The sequence below is a fragment of the Electrophorus electricus genome, chromosome 21 (assembly GCF_041902795.1).
Source record: "Electrophorus electricus isolate QZ-2024a chromosome 21, ASM4190279v1, whole genome shotgun sequence".
In the NCBI taxonomy this organism is placed as follows: Eukaryota; Metazoa; Chordata; class Actinopteri; order Gymnotiformes; family Gymnotidae; genus Electrophorus; species Electrophorus electricus.
Genome location: NC_137517.1, coordinates 18,757,501 through 18,785,000, shown reverse-complemented (window position 1 = coordinate 18,785,000; position 27,500 = coordinate 18,757,501). Strand labels below are relative to the sequence as shown.

At 39.0% G+C, this 27,500-nt stretch overlaps 3 protein-coding genes and 2 long non-coding RNA genes across 5 annotated transcripts in view; 4 read left to right on the top strand and 1 right to left on the bottom strand.

Annotated features, from left to right (window-relative positions):
• The window catches only part of LOC118240608 (uncharacterized), a 52,423-nt gene extending 39,296 nt beyond the window's left edge, over positions 1 to 13,127 (top strand). Inside the window, exon 11 of the mRNA XM_081704844.1 lies at positions 12,227 to 13,127. The gene's annotated coding sequence lies outside the window, so the exon portion shown is untranslated. The remainder of the gene's footprint in view (positions 1 to 12,226) is intronic.
• LOC145652905 (Fc receptor-like protein 2) lies at positions 2,209 to 12,785 on the top strand. Its single transcript, XM_081704734.1, has 12 exons — positions 2,209 to 2,455; positions 2,559 to 2,846; positions 2,964 to 2,966; positions 5,354 to 5,632; positions 5,923 to 6,171; positions 7,309 to 7,605; positions 8,431 to 8,706; positions 9,601 to 9,705; positions 9,894 to 9,944; positions 10,121 to 10,195; positions 10,518 to 10,595; positions 10,810 to 12,785. Exons 1-12 carry the CDS (start codon positions 2,344 to 2,346, stop codon positions 10,845 to 10,847), a joined length of 1,851 nt encoding a protein of 616 aa, XP_081560860.1. The 5' UTR covers positions 2,209 to 2,343; the 3' UTR covers positions 10,848 to 12,785.
• A 3,268-nt stretch (positions 13,128 to 16,395) lies between the features above and the next one.
• LOC118240601 (basement membrane-specific heparan sulfate proteoglycan core protein-like) overlaps positions 16,396 to 27,500 on the bottom strand; it is a 12,321-nt gene continuing 1,216 nt past the window's right edge. Inside the window, exons 2-8 of the mRNA XM_081704717.1 lie at positions 25,922 to 25,957; positions 25,332 to 25,607; positions 24,887 to 25,228; positions 22,099 to 22,377; positions 19,484 to 19,783; positions 17,454 to 17,570; positions 16,396 to 16,739 (exon numbers count right to left, since the gene is read on the bottom strand). Coding sequence (XP_081560843.1) covers positions 16,696 to 16,739; positions 17,454 to 17,570; positions 19,484 to 19,783; positions 22,099 to 22,377; positions 24,887 to 25,228; positions 25,332 to 25,607; positions 25,922 to 25,957 — 1,394 coding nt within the window. The 3' untranslated portion in view covers positions 16,396 to 16,695. The remainder of the gene's footprint in view (positions 16,740 to 17,453; positions 17,571 to 19,483; positions 19,784 to 22,098; positions 22,378 to 24,886; positions 25,229 to 25,331; positions 25,608 to 25,921; positions 25,958 to 27,500) is intronic.
• Positions 22,923 to 24,477, top strand: LOC145652932 (uncharacterized). The gene is made up of 2 exons (XR_014119216.1): positions 22,923 to 23,091; positions 23,300 to 24,477. It is a non-coding gene; the product is annotated as an uncharacterized LOC145652932 (long non-coding RNA).
• Positions 26,977 to 27,500, top strand: part of LOC118240613 (uncharacterized) — a 1,641-nt gene continuing 1,117 nt past the window's right edge. The window contains exon 1 of the long non-coding RNA XR_004775528.2: positions 26,977 to 27,151. This is a non-coding gene — a long non-coding RNA (uncharacterized LOC118240613). The remainder of the gene's footprint in view (positions 27,152 to 27,500) is intronic.

Genomic DNA, 27,500 nt, shown 5'->3' with positions numbered 1-27,500 from the left:
ACATGTGGTTCAAGTGAAAGTGTGGGGTGAAGAAGAACCCCAAGATTCATAACTTCCTACACAGAGTTGACAGCCATTACATCACTATCACTATAGAAACCGGACAGTCTGTATATTTGAGATTTGGATCATACCAACATAATTTAGGAATTGAGAAGTCAGTAGAATACAACAAACCCAAAGAATGACCACAGATATGAGTGGGAAAACCTACATGCTGTGTGATGTTCATTACAGCCTACAAATAAACCCTGTAGAAAATCAGCAGATAACATCCACTGCTTGGGCTGTATTGTGTGTTGGGGTAAATTAATAACTACACCAGTGTGATGGAACAATGTAACCTACTGTGTATATTAAGATTTTAACAGACTAAATGTGTTAAAATACTGTAACTTCAACAAATGTAATGTGAGTAAACAATAAAGGAAAGTGACGATCAACAGGAAATGACCAAGACAACCATTATTACCACTTTTCATTTTGTAATATATTTCATTTAAAGAAAAAAAACCCCAGTTATATTAAGAAGGGGATGAATGATCTTGACCAATATAAACTGGCTGTATTCAGCCTGACATTAGAGACACTCTTCATTTTATAGATATGAAAGGAAACCCTGTGACATGAACCTCAACACACACAGTTGAACACTGACCCAGTAACCTCAGTCTCTATGCTGAGCACAAACTCAATACACAGACAAAGGACACACTCCTCACACACACTCAACCAGGAAGACCAACACCTACCCCACTAACAAAGGAGCCACTACCATAGTAGTAGCAAAGAGACAGGGCGTACACAACAGGTCCTGGAACAGCTCACAAACTTTTATTTTTTTCCCATTAATACTGCATTACTAATTAAAAATTAATACCATATATCAGAAATCTCAGGAACAGATTCACAAATTCAGCAGTGAATCAGTGTGTCACGATCGCCCCCTACCGGACGACCCGGTTCTGACAGCGACACATTCACCTGCTTTCTGTTTCTGTTTCCATCCTGGCTTTCATTTCCATATGTGATTCCTTGTTTTGGTTTCGTTAGTTCAGCCCCTCGTTTAGTTCTCTGGCCTTCATTAGTTTCCCCTGTTCCTCGTTCCCCTGTTCCTTTTTAAACCCAGTGTTTTCCTCAGTGTCTTGCTGGTCATTGTTCTAGCGGTTATCTGCTCATTGTGTTTTTACTAAGCCTTTGTCTATGGAAAGCCAAAATAAAACGCGTTTCATTTTAGGCGAATTTTGAGCACTTTGGATTTCCGTAGTTGTCTGAGCTCTTGTCTTGTTTCACGTTTATTCAGTCAGTGTTCTGGGTTCTGCCTTGTTGTCTGTGTATCTGTACCCTGTTTTCTCTCTCCGTTTGTCTGTTGATTTATTTTCCAGATTTTCGTGTTTTGCTTTCTGTTTAATATATTTCCTGGATCTGTTTGTATTGGTGCTGTGACCCTGGACTGTCTTAATGACCCAGATTCTGGATTTGCCCTTAATAAATCTCGCTCTTCTCAGTGTCTGCGTCCAGCTCTCTATCGCTCCACGTTACACAGTGTGTGTTCATTCTTCATAAACCCTCTAAACACTTAGAGAATGTTGGATAGGATGTCCATAAGTAACAGACACTGTGGAACTGTGAAACAGCAGTAGTGAATCTGCTCATACCACAGCACACACCACTGTCCACAGAAACATAAATCACTGTCGCCCCCTTGTGTTCACATGATGATACTTTTATTTTAATTGTGTCTGAAATGTTTTGCTGTCAGGTGTTTTCTTTAATAAATTAATGATTTCATTGTTCATATTCATATGTTCCCTCTTTTATGTTTATAGTGCTGATTTCATTGGTTCAAGCTGGACTTGCTCAAGGTGATTTATATTCTGTTTATATATTATTTAAAACCCAAACTGCCATTACTAACTCTATTCAGCTATTAGATGAAACATGGAATGATGGAATGATGTCATTAGACATTTATGAAAATTTGCTATTTTAAATGTATTAATTTACACATTTAGCATTTTAGTGTATGTATTTTATAATTAATGAATTTATTTAGTATTAAAACATGTGCAGGACCAGACAGCACTGACTGGTGTGGTAGATTTAGATTTAGATCTGTGTAATTTATTTGTTTTCAAAGTAACTGAATGAAGAATTCAAATGTTTAATGCTTCTGCAGGTCATCCTAAAGCTGTTGTGAGTGTAAGTCCTGATAATCACGTGTTCAGAGGAGAGACTGTGACTCTCAGATGTGACATACAGGGAGAAGGAGACACTGGGTGGACACACAGCTGGTATAAGAATAACTACAGTCTCTACCCACACACCACATACAATCCATACATGATCAGCTCTGTTACACAGTATGACAGTGGTACATACACCTGCAGAGGGTACAGGGGAAGAGACTCTCAGAGCTCAGAGATCAGTAATGCTGTTACATTAACTGTGTCAGGTGAGTTTGGACTGTGAATTTAGCCAATAGACATTCATAGCAAGGTTGTTATTGTGTGCGCGTGATTTTAAACACCCAGGATTTTATATTTGCTGTGTTACAGAGAGAGCCCAGGCAGTACTGAGTGTGTCTCCACAGAGCTGGCTGACTGAAGGAGACTCAGTGAGTCTAAGCTGTGAGGTCAGAGACTCCTCTACAGGCTGGACATTCAGCTGGTACAGAGCTGTTCCCCATGTTGAGCTCCTCTCAGACAGCAGCAGAGGAGCTGGAGGCTCCTACACCCTCAGTCCTGCTGCTCTACATCACACAGGAGTTTATGTGTGCAGAGCAGAGAGAGGAGAACCAACCTATCAGACACAGTACAGCAACACACAGCCACTATGGATCACTGGTGAGGACAAACAACAGCAGTGTGTGTGTGTGTGTGTGTGTGTGTGTGTGTGTGTGTGTGTGTGGATGAAACATTAGACATTCAGTGTCATAGTGTCATTCCTAAGTCCCCAATCAGCTAGTCTTAAAGTTAAACATTTAAATATAAAATAAAGAATGTCTAAAATTAGAGAATGTCTAACAATCACACAAAGAAACACATTTTTATACATTGGTCAGAAGTAATTATGTATTCACCCCACCTTCTTTTACATACTAGAGTTGCATTCACCTTCATTACATCCCATCCAAACATTCATCAACATATGGTCGTTCCTAGAGCTTCCTAAGTTCAAGACTGTTTACTCACTACACACTAAATAGAAATAAAGATGCAGACTCTGGAATTAATTGAAGAGAAGCGCTGGTCCCGTCTTTATTCTGAGCTCAATGTTATAAACGAGGCATTATCTGGAGAATGTCTAACAGTCTCAGGTGGGCTCACCTTTATACCTTTTCTTCAAGGACCCTTACATCACCATTTTTATTTTTTTATAATACTTGTCCAGGTTCCACTATTGTTCTCCACACCAAACATTATTCAATGTATGCAAATTGATATTCAATACTTACACCAACCCGTTCTTGGTACCATTACGTTCATCCTGAACTACTACTTTTTAAAGGCGATCATATTCTATATCACCGGATGCCCATATTGGTTCTTCCAGTGATGTCCATATTGTTTCTTCCGGTGCTTGGACGGGCTGTCCCGTCCTTGAAGCAAGGCTCCCCCTCGACTGAGGCCCCTAGAGGCCTGTCAGAGGCCTCCTGAGGATTTACACTGAAGCCTACAGAAGTCTTTCCAGCATGAAACCAGTTTATTCTGGACCTTCCCTATTTTTGTGCTTACAATATCATTTTATTACCTTGTTATGACCCCGTCAGGCTGTGAGGCTGTAACAAGGAAAAAGAAGTGCAAATGTCTAACGTAACAGAAGTTGTGGAAAAAAATGAACAGCAACAAAACAAACAGAAGCACAAATGGAAGGTTTTTTTAGTGTATTGTACAGAGGTTATGATTTACAAATAATCTTACTGGTGCAATTCCTTCAGGAGTGACACTGGCCAAAATAATAACCAAAACCCACACTGAGGAAATAAAAGTATACACTAAATAATCCTAATAACACAAGAAACATACAACAAACCTTTCTAACTTCCTGACACAAACAGACAAAACCCACACCCAACAAAAACTGCAGTCACTCCTTACCACCAGTGTCCAACACCAATGTACCAAACAAACAATATTTACACTCTTTATACAATCTATATATATGTATGTATACACAGCTACCGAAGCAGGAGGGGCGAAGCCAAAGACGAAGTTCAAAAATGTGGAAAAACAAGGTGATACACAACACGTCATACAAATGTTCAATCACAGCCAAACAAACTCCAAGCTAACACACAGTCTCCTTACTCGCTGTCTTCCTCTTCCTCTCTTGTGGGAGGGCCTTTTAAATAGCCGACACAGTTGGCTGGAAAACCCGGCAAGGAACATGGCGGAGTCTCAAACAGGGTGGAAATCCTGGCAGTGAATCTGGAACACACACACACACACACACACACACACACACACACACACATCTTTCCGTAACAACCTCAATATGCAAACTGATATTCAACACCCACACCAGGTGGAAGCTGTTACCGCTACATTCCAAGAGAAGGCTTCTCTTGACCTTGTCCTAAAGAAGATGTTTTTCTCTACAGTCCTGAGTCTGGTGGAGAGGTTGTATAGCTTACCTTGAGTTCCACCAAAACCTACCCATGATCCTTTACTGAAGCCTGCAGAGGCCTCTACTCGGGCTCTGGCCTGTACTCCCTGATGGTTAATGTTATCATGTCTAATGCAATGTTGAGTCTCTTTTCCCTGTAAACACTCTTTTTATTACCTTCCCACTGATCACGTGGTATGGCCCGCTGCATGCAGTGGGAGTTTCTCGTCGACTATTTGTGACTCGTCCTATTTGTAACCACGGCCAGTTGTCAGCACACATCTGCATCTGGTTCAGTCTTGTTATGTTTGTAGTATTTAAACCCTTGTTGGTGTGTACGTTGTTGTGAATCTTTGCTCATGTTCACATTCACGTTTATGGTCACAATGTTCATGGTGTCCGTGTTAGCTGTAGCTGTATTCATGTTCACTGTTTATGTAATACGTGAGTGCCGTTGTCTTGATGGTTTGTTAATAAACGTGTGTCACCATCAAGGGAGTCTGTACGTACTGCTCCTTGCCCTGCGGTACTCGGGCTGTTATGTTACCTCAATAAACACAATCATGATCTTAGATAGATGTCACTACCTAGATATTATTAAACAGATTTTATTAAAATTATTTTCTATCATCAGAGCAATCAACACAATGGTTGTAATCTTTCCATGTTAAATGTGTTCACTACACTCCTGCTATGATAAGACAATAATAATAACAACACGTGATGTATAATTTCTGTTTCTAAGGTCTGTCTCCTCCAGTCTCTCTGATCATCAGTCCCAGCAGAACTCAACACTTTAGTGGTGACTCTCTCTCACTGAGCTGTGAGGGACAGAGTGTCTCTACTGGATGGAGAGTGAGAGGATACACACACAGTGGGAGTGTGTCAGATTGTTCATCAGACTGGGGATCAGTTACAGGATCTACCTGCACCATCAGATACCTCTACACATCCCACACTGGAGTGTACTGGTGTCAGTCTGAATCTGGAGGGAGCAGCAATCCTGTTAACATCACAGTGCACAGTGAGTCTACATGTAGTGCACTCGCTAGTTAAGGAGAAAAGGAAATGTTTGATAACAGGATATTATAGTTCACAATATATAGAACTATCAGTTACTGGCTAAGAAAACTGTTAACTTGAGTTAATAAAAAGCTGTTAATTTAATATATTCTGGGTGAACTGTGTGTGTTGTGACATTCTACTTTCTACTTTATTGTGTTAATGTTCTGTGTCCCTGTTATGTATTACTCAGTATTCATGCTGGAATCCTTCTCTCTGTAAAAGATGAGTAAAGTGTTTTCTCTGTTCTAGATGGTGATGTGATTCTGGAGAGTTCTGTCCATCCTGTGACTGAGGGAGATCCTCTGACTCTACACTGTTTACTTCACCCCACTATCACATCACACCTCAGAGCTGATTTATATAAAGATGGATCACTCATCCAGACCCAGACTGCAGGAGAAATGACCATCCGTACTGTCTCAAAGTCAGATGACGGTGTCTACTACTGTAAACACCCAGAGAGAGGAGAGTCACCACACAGCTTGGTCTCAGTCAGAGGTCAGAATTTAAAGATTTCACATCTTTATTATTCCACTAATTTAACCAGAGCTTCAAATTTAACCAGAGCTTCAAATGTATGTTAGCAAGAAAATCATTTTATAATTCTGAATCTTGGAGCAGTAATTCTGTCAACATCACAGTGCAGGGTGAGACTCCATGTAGTGAACTTATGCTTGTACTGGGTTTACTGTGAACACCATGAACACCATGTCCTGTCCCTGACTGAACTCTCTTCAGTTTATATATTTGTATTTTCATATGCATTTGAGTATTTGAGACTATGGATATACATTATTTACATTTAGTCATTCTAGCCACGTAAGGTAACTGTTACCCATCATTTTCTAAGAGACAGAATAGATGTTTTCTACATATTCTATCCACAGCAGAAATAGGAAATCAAATTACAGTAACCCAAGTACTCAAGGAAACAGCCCCATCTTGTGGTGTGAATCAGTATTTACATAAATGTAACATAAAGCGCTCACATGGAATCCAGTTACTTTAATTAAGGCTTAAATTTACATGTAATACACTCATTTATTATAGAAAAATAAAATGCTATTACATTGCTGGATATCTTGTAGATAACTGGTTCCAGTGGCATAGTATCTGTTTGTAAACTAGGGGCCATTTTAATTCTAGGACTGGCCGGGAGCGTTTTAGACAATAAAAACATTTGTGTTCATTTCTGTTGACTTTAAGAACCACCTGTACCATCACCACATTACTCCTACTGTACTATCACCACATTACTCCTACTTTACCATCAACACATTACTCCTACTGTACCATCACCACATTACTCCTACTGTACTATCACCACATTACTCCTACTTTACCATCACAACATTACGTCTACAAGAGTCACATTACTGGACAAAGTGTCCAAGGTGGTACTGGATGGAATAATTAAGTGACTCACAGTCATGTGTTCAGATTTTACCCTCCAATCACAATCAGATCCCACATAATCTCCAGATAATCTCCACAAAACACAGTGATTAACAGATTAGAATGTAGCATCATGTGTCTAACTTGTTTATTATAATATATGTAAATACAGAGTGACTCCAGGAAGACACTGGGGGTCAGTCAGCTGTAACATGCAGTGTTCTCCATCTCTTTCCACAGATTTACCCACAACTACACTGACTGTGGAGCCTCAGAGTCTTGTGTTCACTGGAGAGTCAGTCACTCTGAAGTGTGAGGTTCAGGGTTATGATGGGTGGACATATCAGTGGTATAAGAAGAAAGCACAGAGTCAGTGGACTACAGTGTCTCAGTCTGGGTTTTACACTGTAAACAGAGACACTCTCACCATCAATAGAGATGCTGTAGTTAATGGGGATCAGTACCAGTGTAGAGGAGCACGAAATAACAGACCAACAACATCACAGTACAGTAACACTGTTACCGTCACTGTACACGGTAAGATTACTGTCATTTCTTGAATTTAATGTCTATTTCAATAACTTAAATTATTGTTTGTTAAATCATTTACACTATTTGTATTCAGCAGCATAATACACACTCCATGTATTGTGTTTTCTAGGCAAAATGGAAATTGTAGATGTACAGTAATTACAGTTACACTACATTGTATTAGATATATATTGTAATTACAGTTACACTGCATGGTAGTAGACCTGTAATGTAATTACAGTTACACTACATGGTACTGGAACTGAAATACAAACTTACTTTGTACTTACTAAGTACTGTGTGATTTCTACAGTGGAGCCTGAGTTGGTTCAGACTGTGCAATCGAATTGGACACAAATATTGAGTAGAGAAACCCTCAGACTCACATGTGTATGAGCAGGACTGTAATCCTGACCCCAACCCCTTCTCAAAGTCCAGTTCAAATCCAGTTACAGAATGTTAACAGCATGTGTATAACAGCTTGTTGAGTATGCTAAGATGGTATGTATTATACCTGTTACATGTTCAGTGACTTCTGAGGTTAACATGTACAGATATGAACTTGGACACCCAAATAAAATGAAAAACAACTGAATTAATCAGATTATAAACAAATCTGATATAAACAGTTAATTAAAAGTCTGTTGATTAATCTACTGCTTCACTACTGCTACACCATGTTACTGAGATTCTCTTGTTTTTATTTTAAAATATTTAAACTACTAAAATACTTCATCTATTTTTAATCTGAGAATGTTAGTCATTTCATAGATATCTCTATGCGCTCCGCCATTACATGTGTGTAACTGTGTGTTTCATCTCCATCCGCAGTTAAACCTACACCTGAACTCACATCAAGCCTTACAGGAGCTGCACTAGTGGGAAACCCAGTGACTTTGCACTGTAAGCTGGACCAGTCTGCTGGATGGAGCTTTTACTGGTCCAGACACACACAGAACCCTGAGAATGAGACCAACACTGCAGCAAACTCCTACAACATCAGCTCAGTGGCGCCCTCTGATGGAGGCCAGTACTGGTGCAGAGCTGGCAGAGGAAACCCAGTCTACTACACAAACTACAGTGATGCAATCGGGGTAAACGTTACTGGTGAGGAACAGTTTACAGTGTATAACTACCGTAGAAATTAAATTCATCAGTTAGATATTCAACAATATCAGTTCTTGTCAACCCTCAATAAAAGTTGGCACAATATTAGATTACAAGTGCCACTACTTGTACTGTGGAGTCTTGGACATGTGCACAGATTGGCCACCAGAGGGCAGCAGTCAATAATATTTTATTAGAAATATGACAGTGTAAATCAGAAAATGTTTGATTTCCTGAAAAACAGGAAGCTGTCATATCTGCTACAGGACATGCTTTATGTGTTCCTGAATTCATGGATTTATTCAACATTAAAACATACTGGACCACACAGCAGTGACTTGTGTGAAAGATTTAGATTTAGTTCTGTATACTAGTGAGTTTAAAGTGTATAATTATAGAAAACATTGTGTTAGTTATCTGTGTGATAGATTTAGGTCTGTACAGTAACTCTGGCTGTACATGGTAAGATCACAGTCATTTCATGAATTTAACATCTATTTTACTCATTTAAATTCTTTGTAGACAGTAGCAGAACACACTCAGTCCACATGTATTGTGTTTACTTATTAAGGGTAAAAAATATACTGTAAATGTACCTTTATTCCAGTAATACTGCATGGTATTATAGCTGTGAAATGCAAACTTACTACATTTCTTGTTAATATCATTATCAACTTATAATGGATCTTAAAAAATAATACACAGGACTGTTGTTTTGGCACCCCTGATTTAAAAGCATTTGTTTCCACCGTACACTACAAGACCTGATCTCACTAAAAGCGCTCCCTACTGTGTTGAAGAAGAGAGTACACAGTGACCTCACATAGTCTGGAGCAGAGACGTGTAACACATTATTTTGTGATTCATGTGATGTTTTTGTTCCTATGAGTTCAGCTGGTGATTCCTCCTCTCTTGGCCTGGTTGGTTTGGCTGTGGGACTGAGTTTGGTCGTGTTCTTCATCTTACTGACTCTGCCGTGGTGCTACAAAACCAACAAAGGTCTGAGATCAGCTGCAGCTCATTTATGAATAGTTTAAATATTATATGTTTGTATGATACACATCATGAAACCTTTATCTTCTCTAAAACAATTTAAATAATCCTTCATTACTTGTCTTTCATTCTATACTGTGTCCAGTCATCTTTCAGTTTAGCATTTATTAAATGGTCTTTTCCTTTAACCCCAGAAGCTGCCTACATATATGACACAGCTGAGCGAACAGACAGGAGCAGCACAAGTAACGATTTCATTTCCCACTGAGTGTAGTATTGAAAGACTTGAATAGAGTGCAGCTATACAGTAAAGCCCAGAAACCTCTTGTAGTAATAAACACAGTGTACTCTGTTATAAACACACTGTACTCTGTGATAAACACACTGTACTCTGTAATAAACACACTGCACTCTGTGTCAGATGAACCTGCAGACGACCTCAGTGATGTCACTTATGCCCAGGTTATGAAACACAACAAGAAAAGCAGGAATAAAGGTACATCCACATCTCCCTCACACTGGGATTTAATAGACACAACATCACTCTATTATACATATCAGTAACAGGTTCTGTATAACTACACACTGGAGAATACAGTCTGATCTACATCACTCTACTACTATACTACTATATATATCTACTGTATAATCATCACATGGAGACAAAGAAAACACATGCTGGTCTCCAAAAGCAGCAGCAGTGCATTGTTGGAAAGAAGTGTGTATGATGAGCTGTTATTGGTTGATTGGTTAGAACACTAAAGGTCAGTGAGAGGTCATGACTGTGTTTGCTTTGGTTTTTTTCTCTGTTACTGCAGACACTGGTGTTGGACCCAGTGAAGTCACTTATGCTGAGATCAAACTGAAACCAAAACAGAAAGCAAAAAAAAAAGAAGGTACATGAAAAGGAGAAACTTTAGTCACCTACAGCAGTGACACACCAAGATACAGCTGACCTGAAGAACTCTTAAGATTCTATGTTTTGATTCACTGCTTAGTAACTGTGTGCTTAGTTACCCACTGTAGGTTATTCAGGTCATGTTGTGTTTAATCATTTGGAGGGTTGGAGTTCTTCCTGTGGTCTAATTCAGGATCTTCTGTCCCTACTAGAGAAGAGCAGTGTGGGGGCAGACACTGTGTACTCATAGCTGAGGCAGGACTCACACAAAGGTCAGAAAGCCTATATCTATGGCATCATTTCAGAGTTACCAGGCTGTACCGAGCCACTACTGCATCCAAAGACCTAAAGGAACACTATAACTGTTCATAAGAAGACCTTAAACCAGTCCTTCAAAACCAGCTAACAGTGAAGGAAACAGAGCTGAAGCCAGTCAGCAGATATCACTCCATAGAGTGCTCACTGATTTCCACTCCATTCATTACTGTCAGTAGCAGCTGCTGTGCTTGGAGGATTTTTAATAAACATGACTCAGAGAAAAAGGAGCCAGTGTTCATTTTAAACCTTATTTCAAGTGAAACTAAATAACAATGCAAAGTGACTTCTGCTCAGGTTTATAATAATTAATAAACAATCCTGAAACATGTAAGAGCCCTTCACTGTTTATGTGCACAGAACTGAACCTGCCAGCTTTGTTAAATAGAAGACAGGCAGAGTGCAGCTGAACTGACAGTGATTCTATGTACATTAAACAGAAATAATGACTGATCCTAATGAATGTTTACTGAATCATCTTTGTCAAGGTTGTTGAGGAACAGCACAGACTGCTGGGAAACAGAGTTCATCCTCCTGTGTTACTCACTCAAGCTTCTACAAGACCAGGAGTTTAAACCCTCTTATCCAAGTGTTCATTCATTTATTTGGTTTAAACACATTTTAAATAACCATTTCAGATACTCATGTCTATAACAGGAAGATGTTTTATAACAGATGGAGATGTAACAGGTTGGAGATAAAATCTCTCACAGTGAAAGTGTAGTTTTACTATAATGAACAAACTAGTTTCACTCTTTGTGTCGAAATGCTTGATAACATTATAATTGTTTTGTTTGTTTGTTTTATCATGTGAATCTAAATATGAAGTGTGCTGTTTGTAGCATAAACATTCCAGGAGAATCAGATTCAGTGGTGTTGGAGTTCCTTCTCTGTAGAGGAGATGAGTGTATGAGTTCTGTGGGGCTTCACAGCCAACAGACTTTCTGTCTTTTCAGCAGTTCTGAAGCTTGTGATTGAGTGACTGTTTATGTTTGTGTTTGTTACTAGAATCAATCAGAGAGACACATTATTCTCCACTTTTTAACCTTTGAGCCAAGAATTTTAATTTTTTTTGCAGTGTTATGTAACTGCAGCACTTTGTAAATAAAAGACCTGGAGATTCCTGGTGATCTTCTGTAGTGAGCCTCACTAGGGTGAAGGAATCAATATGTATTTTTAAATTTTGTTATTATTTTTGATTAAGTTTTATATAATGTTTGTATTTCTGTACTTTTCTAAATGTCTCTGTAACTTCTCTGTGCCGTGGTGTCTGTATGTGAGGTATCAAGGTCAGGAGGTGACGACTCTCAGGAGGTGATGACTCTCAGGCCTCATCTACACCTCTCTCTCTCTCTCTCTCTCTCTCTCTCTCTCATCCTCCTCTCTCTCTCTCTCTCTCTCTCTCTCTCTCTCTCTCTCTCTCTCTCTCTCTCTCTCTAGTATCAGTATCACAGAACTGCACTGTCTCACCATTACTAATGACACCAGATCCACCCCTTTTACTTTATTATAGTGTCAGTATATAGTGTATATACACTATTACTTTATTATAGTGTCAGTATGACCGAACTGGACTGTTACTGTTGCTTTGTCTTCCTGGATATTTTGTCATTTCTCGGGGCAGTGGTAGCTCAGTGTTAAGGTACTTGACTTGTAATCAGAAGGTTGTGGTTTTAAGCCTCACCACTGCCAAATTGCCATTGTTGAATCCCTGAGCAAGGCCCTTAACCCTCAAGTTGTGTTCTGTCATAATTGTAAGTTGCTTTGGATAAAAGCATCATGGTATTTTTGACCTATGCCTGCTGTTTCAGATTGTGGTACTGGATGTGTGTTTAGGATTTATCCACCACACATTAAACTCACTCGGGTTAAACTTTGGTTCCTCACATGTTTTCTGGTCTTGTGTGTGTGTGGATGTCACTTTGTCAGGTCTGTCTGGTTTTCTCAGTATGTGTGTGAGGGCACTGAGACTCAAAACACAACATCTGAAACCCTTTTAACTGGTTGGATCATTTTATTGATGTTTTAGTAATACAAGCCTCTAGAGATTATATTTCAAATAAATAATTTTATTGGTGTTTTCTTTGTTTTATTATTATTTACTGTGAATGCAAAAGGCAAATATGTGCTTTATGTACCTTGACCAGATGCAAACATTCTGTAAAGCAACATTAATGAACTTGATAAAATTGTAATAAAAACATTTATAACTGGGGCCCCTTTCATATACAATGTAATATTTCATGTGCCATTTCACATAAATATTTAACACATATAGTTCTTATACTATATAACATGTATGACGGTGGTTCTTGGTCAAATACGTAAAGAAATAATGTCATTTGTACTTACAGTGATATGCTCTCCTACATATGGAGAATTACCCATCAGCCACCATTCACACAAGTGTTACTCTCCTACTTTAGCCCAGTGCAAATTCAGTCATCAAGCTCATTATTTTTCACTGATTTTTGTAGCTGTATAATCAACCACCTTGTGGTTTCGGTTATGTTTACTAAATGATCAGTTTCATCACAGATATGACAATGGTTTTATTTCTTGATAAAGATATTGTACCGACCAGAATCACTGGATATTCTAATAACTATCAGACATAAGCCTCAGTATTATTGGAATTAACAAATGTTATTACATTTACTGAATAATGTTTAAAAATACTTTAAAATATTTCATATATTAACCCATCCTCTGGATTCAGGAAGGATTGTGAAACGCCACATTAAATATATCTAGAGTTACGATGAGCTTCCTCAACCAGGGGAACTGTTAACTAAGGAAAACTTGGACGATCAAAGAAAATACTTTTGAAATTATTTCCCAAATGTAATATCTTCGTCTGCTCCTCCGTCTGATCTGTTTACTTTCTATTTATCCAGACGATATCCGAACTGTAGAAGGACGGCTTTCTGCGCATGCGTATCTACTTCTCCAGTATGAGGGCGGCTCATTAACATTAAAACATTAAGAAAAAGACACGTGGACATTGTGGACTGTTAATTAACCCTTCAGAAGCAGGAACTGTGTTTTATTTTACAGAGTGGGACAGGTTGGTCAAGGCCTGTATTTATTTCTGACACACAGCATCGTATAATTTCCCAGGTGGAAACTTGTGCTGTTTCAACCACAACAACCACCACATCAAAACACAATTCTTTGAATTAAAATTTTAAATTACCGTCTGACCACTTCAAACGTTCAAAAGGCTTTATTGTCATTTCAGCTATATACAAGTGCACAGCAAAAATGAAACAATGTTCCTCCAGGACCATGGTGCAACACAAAACAAGTGCAACAGACAACACGCTACACCAGTGAAAACAATACAATACAATGCAATAATGTCATACAATATATGCAGGACAGGACCAATACACAATGAACAGACAGTGCCTTTATTTTTACCAGTACGCAGTATTGGGAATATGTAAAGTGGATTATGCACAGGAGTCAGTGACATGCTATACTGAACATAGCAGTCATCGGTAGCAGCCAGAACAGTTCAGAGTACAGTGCTGATTTAGTACAGCACTCTAGTAGCAAGTAGGAATAATGTGCAAGAGTACAAAAGGAGTGCATATTGTGTGTGTGTGTGTGTGTGTGTGTGTGTGTGTGTGCGTGTTTTGTGTGTGTGTGTGTGTGTGTGTGTGTGTGTGTGTGTATAAGCATGTATATCACTCTTAGTGTAGAAATGCTTGATAACATTATAATTGTTTTGTTCTGTTTGTTTTATCATGTGAATCTAAATATGAAGTGTACTGGGGATGCCCATTGTGTCTTGGTCCTGGGGAAAGGAATCGGACTTCATCAACAAATTAATTTTTCTAAAATCGGTACAAAAGCGATTTGGTTTAGTTACCAACAAACAAGGCAAACAACATAGACTAGAGCTAGGAGTAGCAAGACCATTTTTAAGGAGGTATTCAGCTTCATTTTTCATAAGTGTATGTTTGGCTGGATTCACATGATAAGCAATTCTTTCACTGGGTGACTATCACGACATCCACATCGTGTTTAAAAATCACAGTGCGAGAGGGAGTATCCGAAAACAAAAACAGGTGATGGTACATTAATCGTATAACATTGAGTTGGGCCGACTCAGGACGACGTCCTACATTAGAGGGGATTTCTTTAAAGGATTCGGAGTTGGGTAGGCGAGCAGAAGGACAACAATTTTCAAGCTTAAACTATCCACTTAAGGGAAATACTCAGATAAAGGGGCAGGGATGGGGCTACAACTATGGGTAGAACAGGTGCACTAATACTACCATTATCATCTGTGGAAGCATAGCATGAAACAGCATTTCAGCATGTTGATGTGACATACACTTTTTCTTACGATCGGGTGTGTGTATCACATAATCCATATCACGTAATTGTGATTTAGCCATATATGGACCAGCAAATCTGGTGTGAAGGGCAGAACCTGGCAAAGGCAATAAAGATAACACTTTGTCTCCTTCCTGAAAGGATCGGTGAAAAGCTCGTAAATCATACCTAGCTTTCGTACGATACTGGGAGTGGTTTACGGTTTTGTGTGCTAGATCACATAAGGAGCGTAAACACTCACAGAACTTGCTAACATAATCAAGGACGTTAGTTGGAGAGGAGGGAGGAGGGAGAAGGGTCTGGAGACATCTGCTCCTGCAACATCTTCAACGGTCCTCAACGGTCTTTCTCGTGCAGCAAACAAAACGTTCTCAGCTTGGACTTTAAGGTTTGGTGAAATCTTTCTAAAGCACCCTGGGATTCAGGATGGTAGGTGCTAGATACGCTCAAAAAGGAGATGTTTATTTTGTAGAGGGGTAATGTCAGGAGATGATAACATAATAAAAATAACATATTGGGGCAGTGGGAGCTCAGTGGTTAATGTACTTGAGTTGTAGTTAGAAAGCTGCTGGTTCAAGCCCAACCACTGCGAGGTTGCCACTGTGGGGCTCTTGAAGATGGCCTGTAATCCTCAGTTGCTCAAGTTGTACTCAGTCATAGTTGTAAGTTGCTTTGGATAAAAGTGTCAGCTAAATGCCATAAATGTAAAGACTGAAGGAGGTGTGTTGGAACTTCCCCTTTTGGAGATGTTCCCTCTACCCAGCTGTCTAGTCATCACAGTTTGGTCCTTGTTCAAGTCTCTCAGATCCTTACACTTGCTAATTTTTCCTGCTTCCAACACATGGAAGTAAAGCCCTGCCTGTTCACTGGATGTCTAATATACCCACCCCAGTTCCTCCTGAATTTCCTTACTGGGATGATGTATCTGACCATCAGTGCCACTCCATCTTACAGCAGGGGTAGACTTCACTACCCAGTGAACTATACCAGTTTCACATTAAAGCTGAGGAGAGTCAGTGTGAAGTAATGTGTAAAACACTAATCTGTGGTCTAGTTGTTGATTACTTGAAATCTAAAGTCTGTTATGAAATACACTGAGATAGTGTTTCTTTGGCTGCTGAATATCTCATCTGACATCAGTGCAATGATAATGAACACAATTTATTTGGTTGTTATTTATTTAACTAGAACAGAAGTAAAACAGTCCAACAAAGTAAAAGATCATTAAAATAAATGAGAATATTCTAACATTGGAATAAATGACACACAATAGTAACATGTGCTTAAAAGTGAAAACATTACTGCACGATGCTTCATATAAACTGGTGGTCAGCTGGAAGTAAGTTAGCAGAGTTCAAACATTCAATCTCACATGTGAAATGACTTCAAGCAAACAGAACAATGTCCTTCCATCTTCAGTATTTTAATTTAGACTCTCACTCTTCTGAGACTGCATTCTGGCTTCCGGTTTCAGTCAGAGCTGTAGAAAAAACATTAAACACAGAATTCACAGTGTAGGTGTTAGAAAGCTCCCCCTGATGTTATTGGATTATCATCTAATAAACTTATTGCAGTCTTGGTCTTGTAGTTCAGAGAAAGAAAAAAAGTGTTTCTTGTCTGCCATGCAAACAACATGTCGACAGTTTCAATGATTGTGGGGAGAAAATCAGGATTTTATTAAACCAGCATATAAAATAGTTTTAAATGTCTGTTTAGAAAAGTATAAACTATATAAAACCTTTAAGTTGTTGGTGGTTGTGGTTCCCATGGTAACCTGTACTGTTTTGTTTTCATTGATCTCTCTGCTCTGTCGTGACTGTGTGTTGTTTGGCTCTAGTTAGTGTGTGTATTTACACTCATGTTTCTTTTAGTATTTGCTGTCTTGCCTAAAGTAACATTTTCTGGTTCCAGTCATTGTTCTCTTCACTCTTGTTTTTAACTACTGGTTTCATGACCATGTGCTGCTTTTATAAACCATGATTTTTATGGATTACACATAACAGACACTTTACTGTCATGTGTCCTGCTTGTCTTTTATTAAGCAGTATTAAGAGTCATGACAATGGAGAAACTCATAAACAAACAGAGAAGAAAGACAAACCCTATGATGCGTTTTCAGATTCAAACAAATGTAAGATTGGCTCCTCTTTTCTTCCAGTGTGTGTAATGTGTGTCTAAGAGGAAGAGTTCTTACCGTGAGCTCTGTAGCATTTGACCCCCAGCACGATAGACACTAGCAGATATGGAGAGACTGCCAGTAGACTACTGAGCAGACTGAGGATGGAGAGTGGAGCTTCTGAATGGGACAGAGCTGATCACACACACACACACACACACAAACACACACAAACACACACACACACACACACACACACACACAATTAATCACAGATGAAGAGCTACAGTGCTTCTGTGACTCTGCAGAGCGTTGAGGGTGAGTGATGGGATACCGACGTGAGCCGTGTGAACAAAGACGTTTATTTTAAACAGATGAAAAACACGAACAGCTACAAATGAGAAGCGACATGACGAAACATGGAAGTGAACATAATGGAATGGAATTATAAAAAATACAATTAAACTAAAATAAAAATATAAACCAAAGAAAAGTGACTCTCATTGCAAACAAGCCGTATAACTTAACTCATTAATTTATTCATGTGGTAGCCACACAACCACTTTACAAAAATTATAATATCAACACTACACAGAATCTATTGCATTGTTTATTTTAACTGGGTAATAATAAAAGGCTGTGTGTGAGTGAGAGGAGTTATTTATGTGGTGCTGCATATTTGCTCTGCTACAGTTAAAACTAAACTGAGCAGCAAATCCAAAGAGTTTGTAGGAGCAGGTTTTCTAGAAAAGGGAATCACACAACAATGATGGAAGCTTAACACTTTCATGACTGAATAATATCGATTCATATAGTAAAATATCCAGTCAGGCATAATTATATCAACTCAGATGGAGATGAAATACACAGTTCAGGACATGCAACAGCAGAGTGCATAGAGATATCTGTTAGAAATGACTAACATTCTCAAATTAAAAATAGATGACGTATTTAAGTATTTTAAATATTTTAAAATAAAAACAATAGACTCAGTAACATGGTGTAGCAGTAGTGAAGTAGTAGATTAATCAACAGACTTTTAATTAACTGTTTATATCAGATTTGTTTATAATTTGATGAATTCAGTTGTTTTTCACTTTACTTGGGTGTCCAAGTTCATATCTGTAGATGTTAATCTGAGAAGTCACTGAACATGTAACAGGTATAATACATACCATCTTAGCATACTCAACAAGTTGTTATAGACATGCTGTTAACATTCTGTAACTGGATTTTAACTGGACTTTGAGATGGGGTTGGGGTCAGGATTACAGTCCTGCTCATTCACATGTGAGTCTGAGGGTTTCTCTACTCAATGTTTCTGTCCAATTAGACTGCACAGACAGAACCAGCTCAGGCTCCATTGTAGAAATCACACAGTACTTAAATTCTGCTTTTATGTTCACCTCTCAATAAGATCATGTGTTGGAATCTTATAAAACCTACTAAAACTGAACACTGGCTGCTGGTCACTGAGAAGTACACGTCTATCTGCTCCAGACTATGTGAGGTCACTGTGTTCTCTCTTCTTCAACACAGAAGGGGGCGCTATTAGTGAGATCAGGTCTTGTAGTGCAGGGGGGAAACAAATGCCTTTAAAGTAGGGTGTCAAAATAAAAGTCCTGTAGGACCACAGTACAGCCCTGTTCAGTGTTTCACCTGCACTAAGAGAGCTGATTTGTTGTTATAAATTTTGTGTATCACTTTTAAGGTCCATTATAGGTTTATAATAACATAATAACACTAAGATAACAAGAAAACAATTAAGTTTGCATTTCAGTTCCAGTACCATGTAGTGTAACTGTAATTACAGTACAGGTCTACTACCATGCAGTGTAACTGTAATTACAATATATATCTAATACCATGTAGTGTAACTGTAATTACAGTACAGGTCTAATACCATGCAGTGTAACTGCAATTACAATATATATCTAATACAATGTAGTGTGTAATTACTTTACATCTACAATTTCCTTTTTGCCTAGTAAACACAATACATGGAGTGTGTATTATGCTGCTGAATACAAATAGTGTAAATTATTTAACAAACAATAATTTAAGTTATTGAAATAGACATTACATTCCTGAAATGACAGTAATCTTACCATGTACAGTGAGGGTAACATTGTTACTGTACTGTGATGTTGTTGGTCTGTCATGTCTCCCTCCTCTACACTGGTACTGATCCCCATTAACTACAGCATCTCCACTGATGGTGAGAGTGTCTCTGTTTACAGTGTAAAACACAGACTGAGACACTGTAGTCCACTGACTCTGTGCTTTCTTCTTATACCTCCACTGATATGTCCACCCATGATAACCCTGAACCTCACACTTCAGAGTGACTGACTCTCCAGTGAACACAGGACTCTGAGGCTCCACAGTCAGTGTAGTTGTGGGTAAATCTGTGGAAAGAGATGGAGAACACTGCATGTTACAGCTGACTGACCCCCAGTGTCTTCCTGGAGTCACTCTGTATTTACATATATTATAACAAACAGGTTAGACCCACGATGCTGCATTCTAATCTGTTAATCACTGTGTTTTGTGGAGATTATCTAGAGATTATGTGGGATCTGATTGTGATTGGAGGGTAAAACGTGAACCCATGACCGTGAGTGACTTAATTATTCCATCCAGAACCACCTTGGACACTTTGTCCAGTAATGTAATTAGGACTGTGATGCTCTTTTATGTCACTTATAACAGTTTTGATAAGAGGAGTGAACTCTACTGCCCCCCCTGTGTCAGTAGTATGTCCTGGCAGTTACACTCTCTCCTGCTCATTCACATGTGAGTGTGATGGTTTCTCTACTCAATATTTGTGTCCAATTAGACTGGACAGTCAGAACCAGCTCAGGCTCCATTGTAGAAAGCACACAATATTTAAATTCTGCTTTTATGTTCACCTCTCAATAAGATCATGTGTTGGAATCTTATAAAACCTACTAAAACTGAACACTGGCTGCTGGTTACTGAGAAGTACACGTCTCTCTGCTCCAGACTATGTGAGGTCACTGTGTACTCTCTTCTTCAACACAGTAGGGGGCGCTATTAGTGAGATCAGGTCTTGTAGTGCAGGGTGCAAACAAATGCTTTTAAATCAGGGGTGTCAAAATAACAGTCCTGTGTATTATTTTTTAAGATCCATTAACAATATTTAGTAAGTTTGCATTTCACAGCTATAATACCATGCAGTATTACTGGAATAAAGGTACGTTTACAGTATATTTTTTACCCTTAATAAGTAAACACAATACATGTGGACTGAGTGTGTTCTGCTACTGTCTACAAAGAGTTTAAATGAGTAAAATAGATGTTAAACTCATGAAATGACTGTGATCTTACCATGTACAGTCAGGTAAACAGAGTTACTGTACAGACCCAAATCTATCACACAGATAATCAACACAATGTTTTGTCCAGTAATGTGACACTTGTAGGAGTAATGTAGTGATGGTACAGTAGGAGTAATGTGGTGATAGTACAGTATGAGTAATGGTGGTGATGGTACAGTAGGAGTAATGTGGTGATGGTACAGTAGGAGTAATGGTGGTGATGGTACTGTAGGAGTAATGTGGTGATGCTACAGCAGGAGTAATGTGGTGATAGTACAGTAGGAGTAATGTGGTGATGGTACAGTAGGAGTAATGTGATGATGCTACAGTAGGAGTAATGTGGTGATGGTACTGTAGGAGTAATGTGGTGATGCTACAGTAGGAGTAATGGTGGTGATAGTACAGTAGGAGTAATGTGGTGATGGTACAGTAGGAGTAATGTGGTGATGCTACAGTAGGAGTAATGTGGTGATGCTACAGTAGGAGTAATGTGGTGATAGTACAGTAGGAGTAATGTGGCGATAGTACAATATGAGTAATGTGATGATAGTACAGTAGGAGTAATGTGGTGATAGTACAGTAGGAGTAATGTGGTGATAGTACAGTAGGAGTAATGTGATGATAGTACAGTAGGAGTAATGTGGTGATAGTACAGTAGGATTAATGGTGCTGACAGTACAGGTGGTTCTTAAAGTCAACAGAAATGAACACAAATGTTTTTATTGTCTAAAACGCACGCAGCCAGTCCTAGAATTAAAATGGCCCCTAGTTTACAAATAGATACAACACCACTGGAACCAGTTATCTACAATATATCCAGCAATGTAATAGCATTTTATTCTATAATAAATGAGTGTATTACATGTAAATTTAAGCCTTAATTAATGTAACTGGATTCCATGTGAATGCTTTATGTTACATTTATGTAAATACTGTTTCACAACACAAGATGGGGGTGTTTCCTTGAGTACTTGGGTTACTGTAATTTGATTTCCTATTTCTGCTGTGGATAAAATATGTAGGAAACATCTATTCTGTCTCTTAGAAAATGAAGGGTAACAGTTACTTTACATGGCTTCAATGACTAAATGTAACTAATGTGTATCCATAGTCTCAAATACTCAAATGCATATGATAATACAAATCTCTCTCTCTCTCTCTCTCTCTCTCTCTCTCTCTCTCTCTCTCTCTCTCTCTCACACACACACACACACACACACACACACACACACTGAGAACATGTTAAACAGCTTTTCTTATTAACTCTAGTTAACAGTTTTCTTAGTCAGTAACTGATAGTTCTATATATTGTGAACTATAATATCCTGTTATCAAACATTTCCTTTTCTCCTTAACTAGTGAGTGCATACATGCAGACTCACTGTGCACTGTGATGTTAACAGGATTGCTGCTCCCTCCAGATTCAGACTGACACCAGTACACTCCAGTGTGGGATGTGTAGAGGTATCCGATGGTGCATCTAGATCCTGTAACTGATCCCCTGAATGATGAACAATCTGACACACTCCCACTGTGTGTGTATCCTCTCACTCTCCAACCAGTAGAGTCACTCTGTCCCTCACAGCTCAGTGAGAGAGAGTCAGCACTAAAGTGTTGAGTTCTGCTGGGACTGATGATCAGAGAGACTGGAGGCGACAGACCTTAGAAACAGAAATTATACATCACGTGTTATTATTATTGTCTTATCATAGCAGGAGTGTAGTTAACACATTTAACATGGAACGATTACAACCATTGTGTTGATTGCTCTGATGATAGAAAATAATTTGAATAAAATCTGTTTAATAATATCTAGGTAGTGACATCTATCTAAGATCATGATTGTGTCTATTGGGGTAACATAACAGCCCGAGTACTACAGGGCAAGGAGCAGTACGTACAAACTCCCTTGATGGTGACACACATTTATTAACACACCATCAAGACAACGGCACTCACATATAACATAAACAGTGAACATGAATACAGCTACAGCTAACACGGACACCATGAACATTGTGACTATAAATGTGAATGTGAACATGAGCAAAGACTCACAACAACGCACACACCAACAAGGGTTTAAATACTACAAACATAACAAGACTAAACCAGATGCAGGTGTGTGCTGACAGCTGGCCGTGTTTACAAATTGGACGAGTCACAAATAGTCGACGAGAAACTCCCACTGCATGCGGCAGGGCATACCACGTGATCAGTGGGAAGGTAATAAAAAGAGTGTTTACAGGGAAAAGACACTCAACATTGCATTAGACATGATAACATTAACCATCAGGGAGTACAGGCCAGAGCCCTAGTAGAGGCCTCTGCAGGCTTCAGTAAAGGATCATGGGTAGGTTTTGGTGGAACTCAAGGTAAGATATACGACCTCTCCACCAGACTCAGGACTGTAGAGAAAAACATCTTCTTTAGGACAAGGTCAAGAGAAGCCTTCTCTTGCAATGTAGCGGTAACAGCTTCCACCTGGTGTGGGTGTTGAATATCAGTTTGCATATTGAGGTTGTTACGGAAAGATGTGTATGTGTGTGTGTGTGTGTGTGTGTGTATGTGTGTGTGTTCCAGATTCACTGCCAGGATTTCCACCCTGTTTTCCACCCGCCACGTTCCTTGCCGGGTTTTCCAGCCAACTGTGTCGGCTATTTAAAAGGCCCTCCCACGAGAGAGGAAGAGGAAGACAGCGAGTAAGGAGACTTTGTGTTAGCTTGGAGTTTGTTTGGCTGTGATTGAACATTTGTATGACGTGTTGTGTATCACCTTGTTTTTCCACATTTTTGAACTTCGTCTTTGGCTTCGCCCCTCCTGCTTCGGTAGCTGTGTATACCTACATATATATAGATTGTATAAAGAGTGTAAATATTGTTTGTTTGGTACATTGGTGTTGGACACTGGTGGTAAGGAGTGACTGCAGTTTTTGTTGGGTGTGGGTTTTGTCTGTTTGTGTCAGGAAGTTAGAAAGGTTTGTTGTATGTTTCTTGTGTTATTAGGATTAGTTAGTGTATAGTTTTATTTCCTTAGTGTGGGTTTTGGTTATTATTTTGGCCAGTGTCACTCCTGAAGGAATTGCACCAGTAAGATTATTTGTAAATCATAACCTCTGTACAATACACTAAAAAAACCTTCCATTTGTGCTTCTGTTTGTTTTGTTGCTGTTCATTTTTTTCCACAACTTCTGTTACGTTAGACATTTGCACTTCTTTTTCCTTGTTACAGCCTCACAGCCTAGACGGGGTCATAACAAGGTAATAAAATGATATTGTAAGCAGAAAAATAGGGAAGGTCCAGAATAAACTGGTTTCATGCTGGAAAGACCTCTGTAGGCTTCAGTGTAAATCCTCAGGAGACCTCTGACAGGCCTCCAGGGGCATCAGTCGATGGGGAGCCTTGCTTCAAGGACGGGACAGCCCGGCCAAGCACCGGAAGAAACAATATGGACATCAGGTGATATAGAATATGATCGCCTTTAAAAAGTAGAAGTAGTTCAGGATGAACGTAATGGTACCAAGAACGGGTTGGTGTAAGTATTGAATATCAATTTACATACATTGAATAATGTTTGGTGTGGAGAACAATAGTGGAACCTGGACAAGTATTATGAAAAAATAAAAATGGTGATGTAAGGGTCCTTGAAGAAAAGGTATAAAGGTGAGCCCACCTGAGACTGTTAGACATTCTCCAGATAATGCCTCGTTTATAACATTGAGCTCAGAATAAAGACGGGACCAGCGCTTCTCTTCAATTAATTCCAGAGTCTGCATCTTTATTTCTATTTAGTGTGTAGTGAGTAAACAGTCTTGAACTTAGGAAGCTCTAGGAACGACCATATGTTGATGAATGTTTGGTTTGGATGTAACGAAGGTGAATGCAACGCTGGTATGTAAAAGAAGGTGGGGTGAATACATAATTACTTCTGACCAATGTATACAAATGTGTTTCTTTGTGTGATTGTTAGACATTCTCTAATTTTAGATAATTTTAGACATTCTTTATTTTATATTTAAATGTTTAACTTTAAGACTAGCTGATTGGGGACTTAGGAATGACACTATGACACTGAATGTCTAATGTTTCATCCACACACACACACACACACACACACACACACACACACACACACACACACACACACACACTGCTGTTGTTTGTCCTCACCAGTGATCCATAGTGGCTGTGTGTTGCTGTACTGTGTCTGATAGGCTGGTTCTCCTCTCTCTGCTCTGCACACATAAACTCCTGTGTGATGTAGAGCAGCAGGACTGAGAGTGTAGGAGCCTCCAGCTCCTCTGATGCTGTCTGAGAGGATCTCAGCACAATACCTCAGATGAATGCCATGAATGTCTGTTACTGGAGTTAAACATTCTCTGTAGGGAACAGCTCTGTACCAGCTGAATGTCCAGCCTGTAGAGGAGTCTCTGACCTCACAGCTTAGACTCACTGAGTCTCCTTCAGTCAGCCAGCTCTGTGGAGACACACTCAGTACTGCCTGGGCTCTCTCTGTAACACAGCAAATATAAAATCCTGAGTGTTTAAAATCACGCACACACAATAACAACCTTGCTATGAATGTCTATTGGCTAAATTCACAGTCCAAACTCACCTGACACAGTTAATGTAACAGCATTACTGATCTCTGAGCTCTGAGAGTCTCTTCCCCTGTACCCTCTGCAGGTGTATGTACCACTGTCATACTGTGTAACAGAGCTGATCATGTATGGATTGTATGTGGTGTGTGGGTAGGTACTGTAGTTATTCTTATACCAGCTGTATGTCCACCCAGTGTCTCCTTCTCCCTGTATGTCACATCTGAGAGTCACAGTCTCTCCTCTGAACACGTGATTATCAGGACTTACACTCACAACAGCTTTAACATGACCTGCAGAAGCATTAAACATTTGAATTCTTCATTCAGTTACTTTGAAAACAAATAAATTACACAGATCTAAATCTAAGTCTACCACACCAGTCAGTGCTGTCTGGTCCTGCACATGTTTTAATACTAAATAAATTCATTAATTATAAAATACATACACTAAAATGCTAAATGTGTAAATTAATACATTTAAAATAGCAAATTTTCATAAATGTCTAATGACATCATTCCATCATTCCATGTTTCATATAATAGCTGAATAGAGTTAGTAATGGCAGTTTGGGTTTTAAATAATATATAAACAGAATATTAATCACCTTGAGGAAGTCCAGCTTGAACCAATGAAATGAGCACTATAAACATAAAAGAGGGAACATATGAATATGAACAATTAATTAATTTATTAAAGAAAACACCTGACAGCAAAACATTTCAGACACAATTAAAATAAAAGTATCATCATGTGAACACAAGGGGGTGTCAGTGATTTATGTTTCTGTGGACAGTGGTGTGTGCTGTGGTATGACCAGATTCACTACTGCTGTTTCACAGTTCCACAGTGTCTGTTACTTATGGACATCCTATCCAGCATTCTCTAAGTGTTTAGAGGGTTTATGAAGAATGAACACACTGTGTAACGTGGAGCGATAGAGAGCTGGACGCAGACGCTGAGAAGAGCGAGATTTATTAAAGGCAAATCCAGAATCTGGGTCATTAAGACAGTCCAGGGTCACAGCACCAATACGAACAGATCTAGGAAATATATTAAACAGAAAGCAAAACACGAAAATCTGGAAAATAAATCAACAGACAAACCGAGAGAAAACAGGGTACAGATACACAGACAACAAGGCAGAACCCAGAACACTGACTGAATAAACGTGAAACAAGACAAAAGCTCAGACAACTACGGAAAACCAAAGTGCTCAAAATTCGCCTAAAATGAAACGCGTTTTATTTGTAAATTTATCAAATTTGTTTTGGACGCTTTTACGCCGCAAAATACGGCATTATTTTTCACTACGCTGTAATATACATTGCAAAAACCATCAAAAATGGCGTATTTTACACCATTTATATGTTAGTTGAAATGCCGTAAAAAGCGTCGCTTTAAGGGATCCAAAGGTTTTGGCGTGCTTACAACGGCGTTTAAAAACGTCATTTTATGGTATGATAATGAGCTCTGCCTATTGGGTTTGACAGCCAATAGACTTGAACTTTCTTCACCACATAGACTAGCTATATTATTTGCGTCTTTTGCTTTATACCGTTAAAATAGCATTGTACATTTCCACCTTTTGCTTGGTGGTAATTGAGTTACCATCTTAAGAACCTTCCCACATCCCCTCCCCCCAATCTCTCCTGTCACGGTTTCTCCAGTTGGATATCCAACTGGGGAACTAATGAAGGAGAGAGACCTAAATGAGAGGCTGAACTAACGAAACCAAAACAAGGAATCACATGGAAACGAAAACCAGGATGAAATGTTGTTCTCCATCTCCCCATTTCTGCTGATAACATGAAGCTCTGAAAAAGAATACAGTGGAGTTGAGTATGCGCCATCTCTCTGCTACCATGTGGTAGTGGGCCTTTTGTTAGGGGGGTAGGCATTGGTCTTCCTGGTTGAGTACATGTGTATGTATGTATATGTGCATGTGTATGTATGTATGTATGAATGTGAGGAGTGGGTCCTTTGTTAGGGGGATAGGCGTTGGGCTTCCTGGTTAAGTGAGTGTGAGGAGTGGGTCCTTTGTTGGGGAGGTTTTGTCTATGAATTGAGTTTGTGTTCAGCAGAGAGACTGAGGTTAGTGGTACAGCTGAGTTACTGGGTCAGTGCTCAACTTGAGGTTGAGGTTGATGTCACAGGGTTTCCTTTCATATCTATAAAATGAAGAG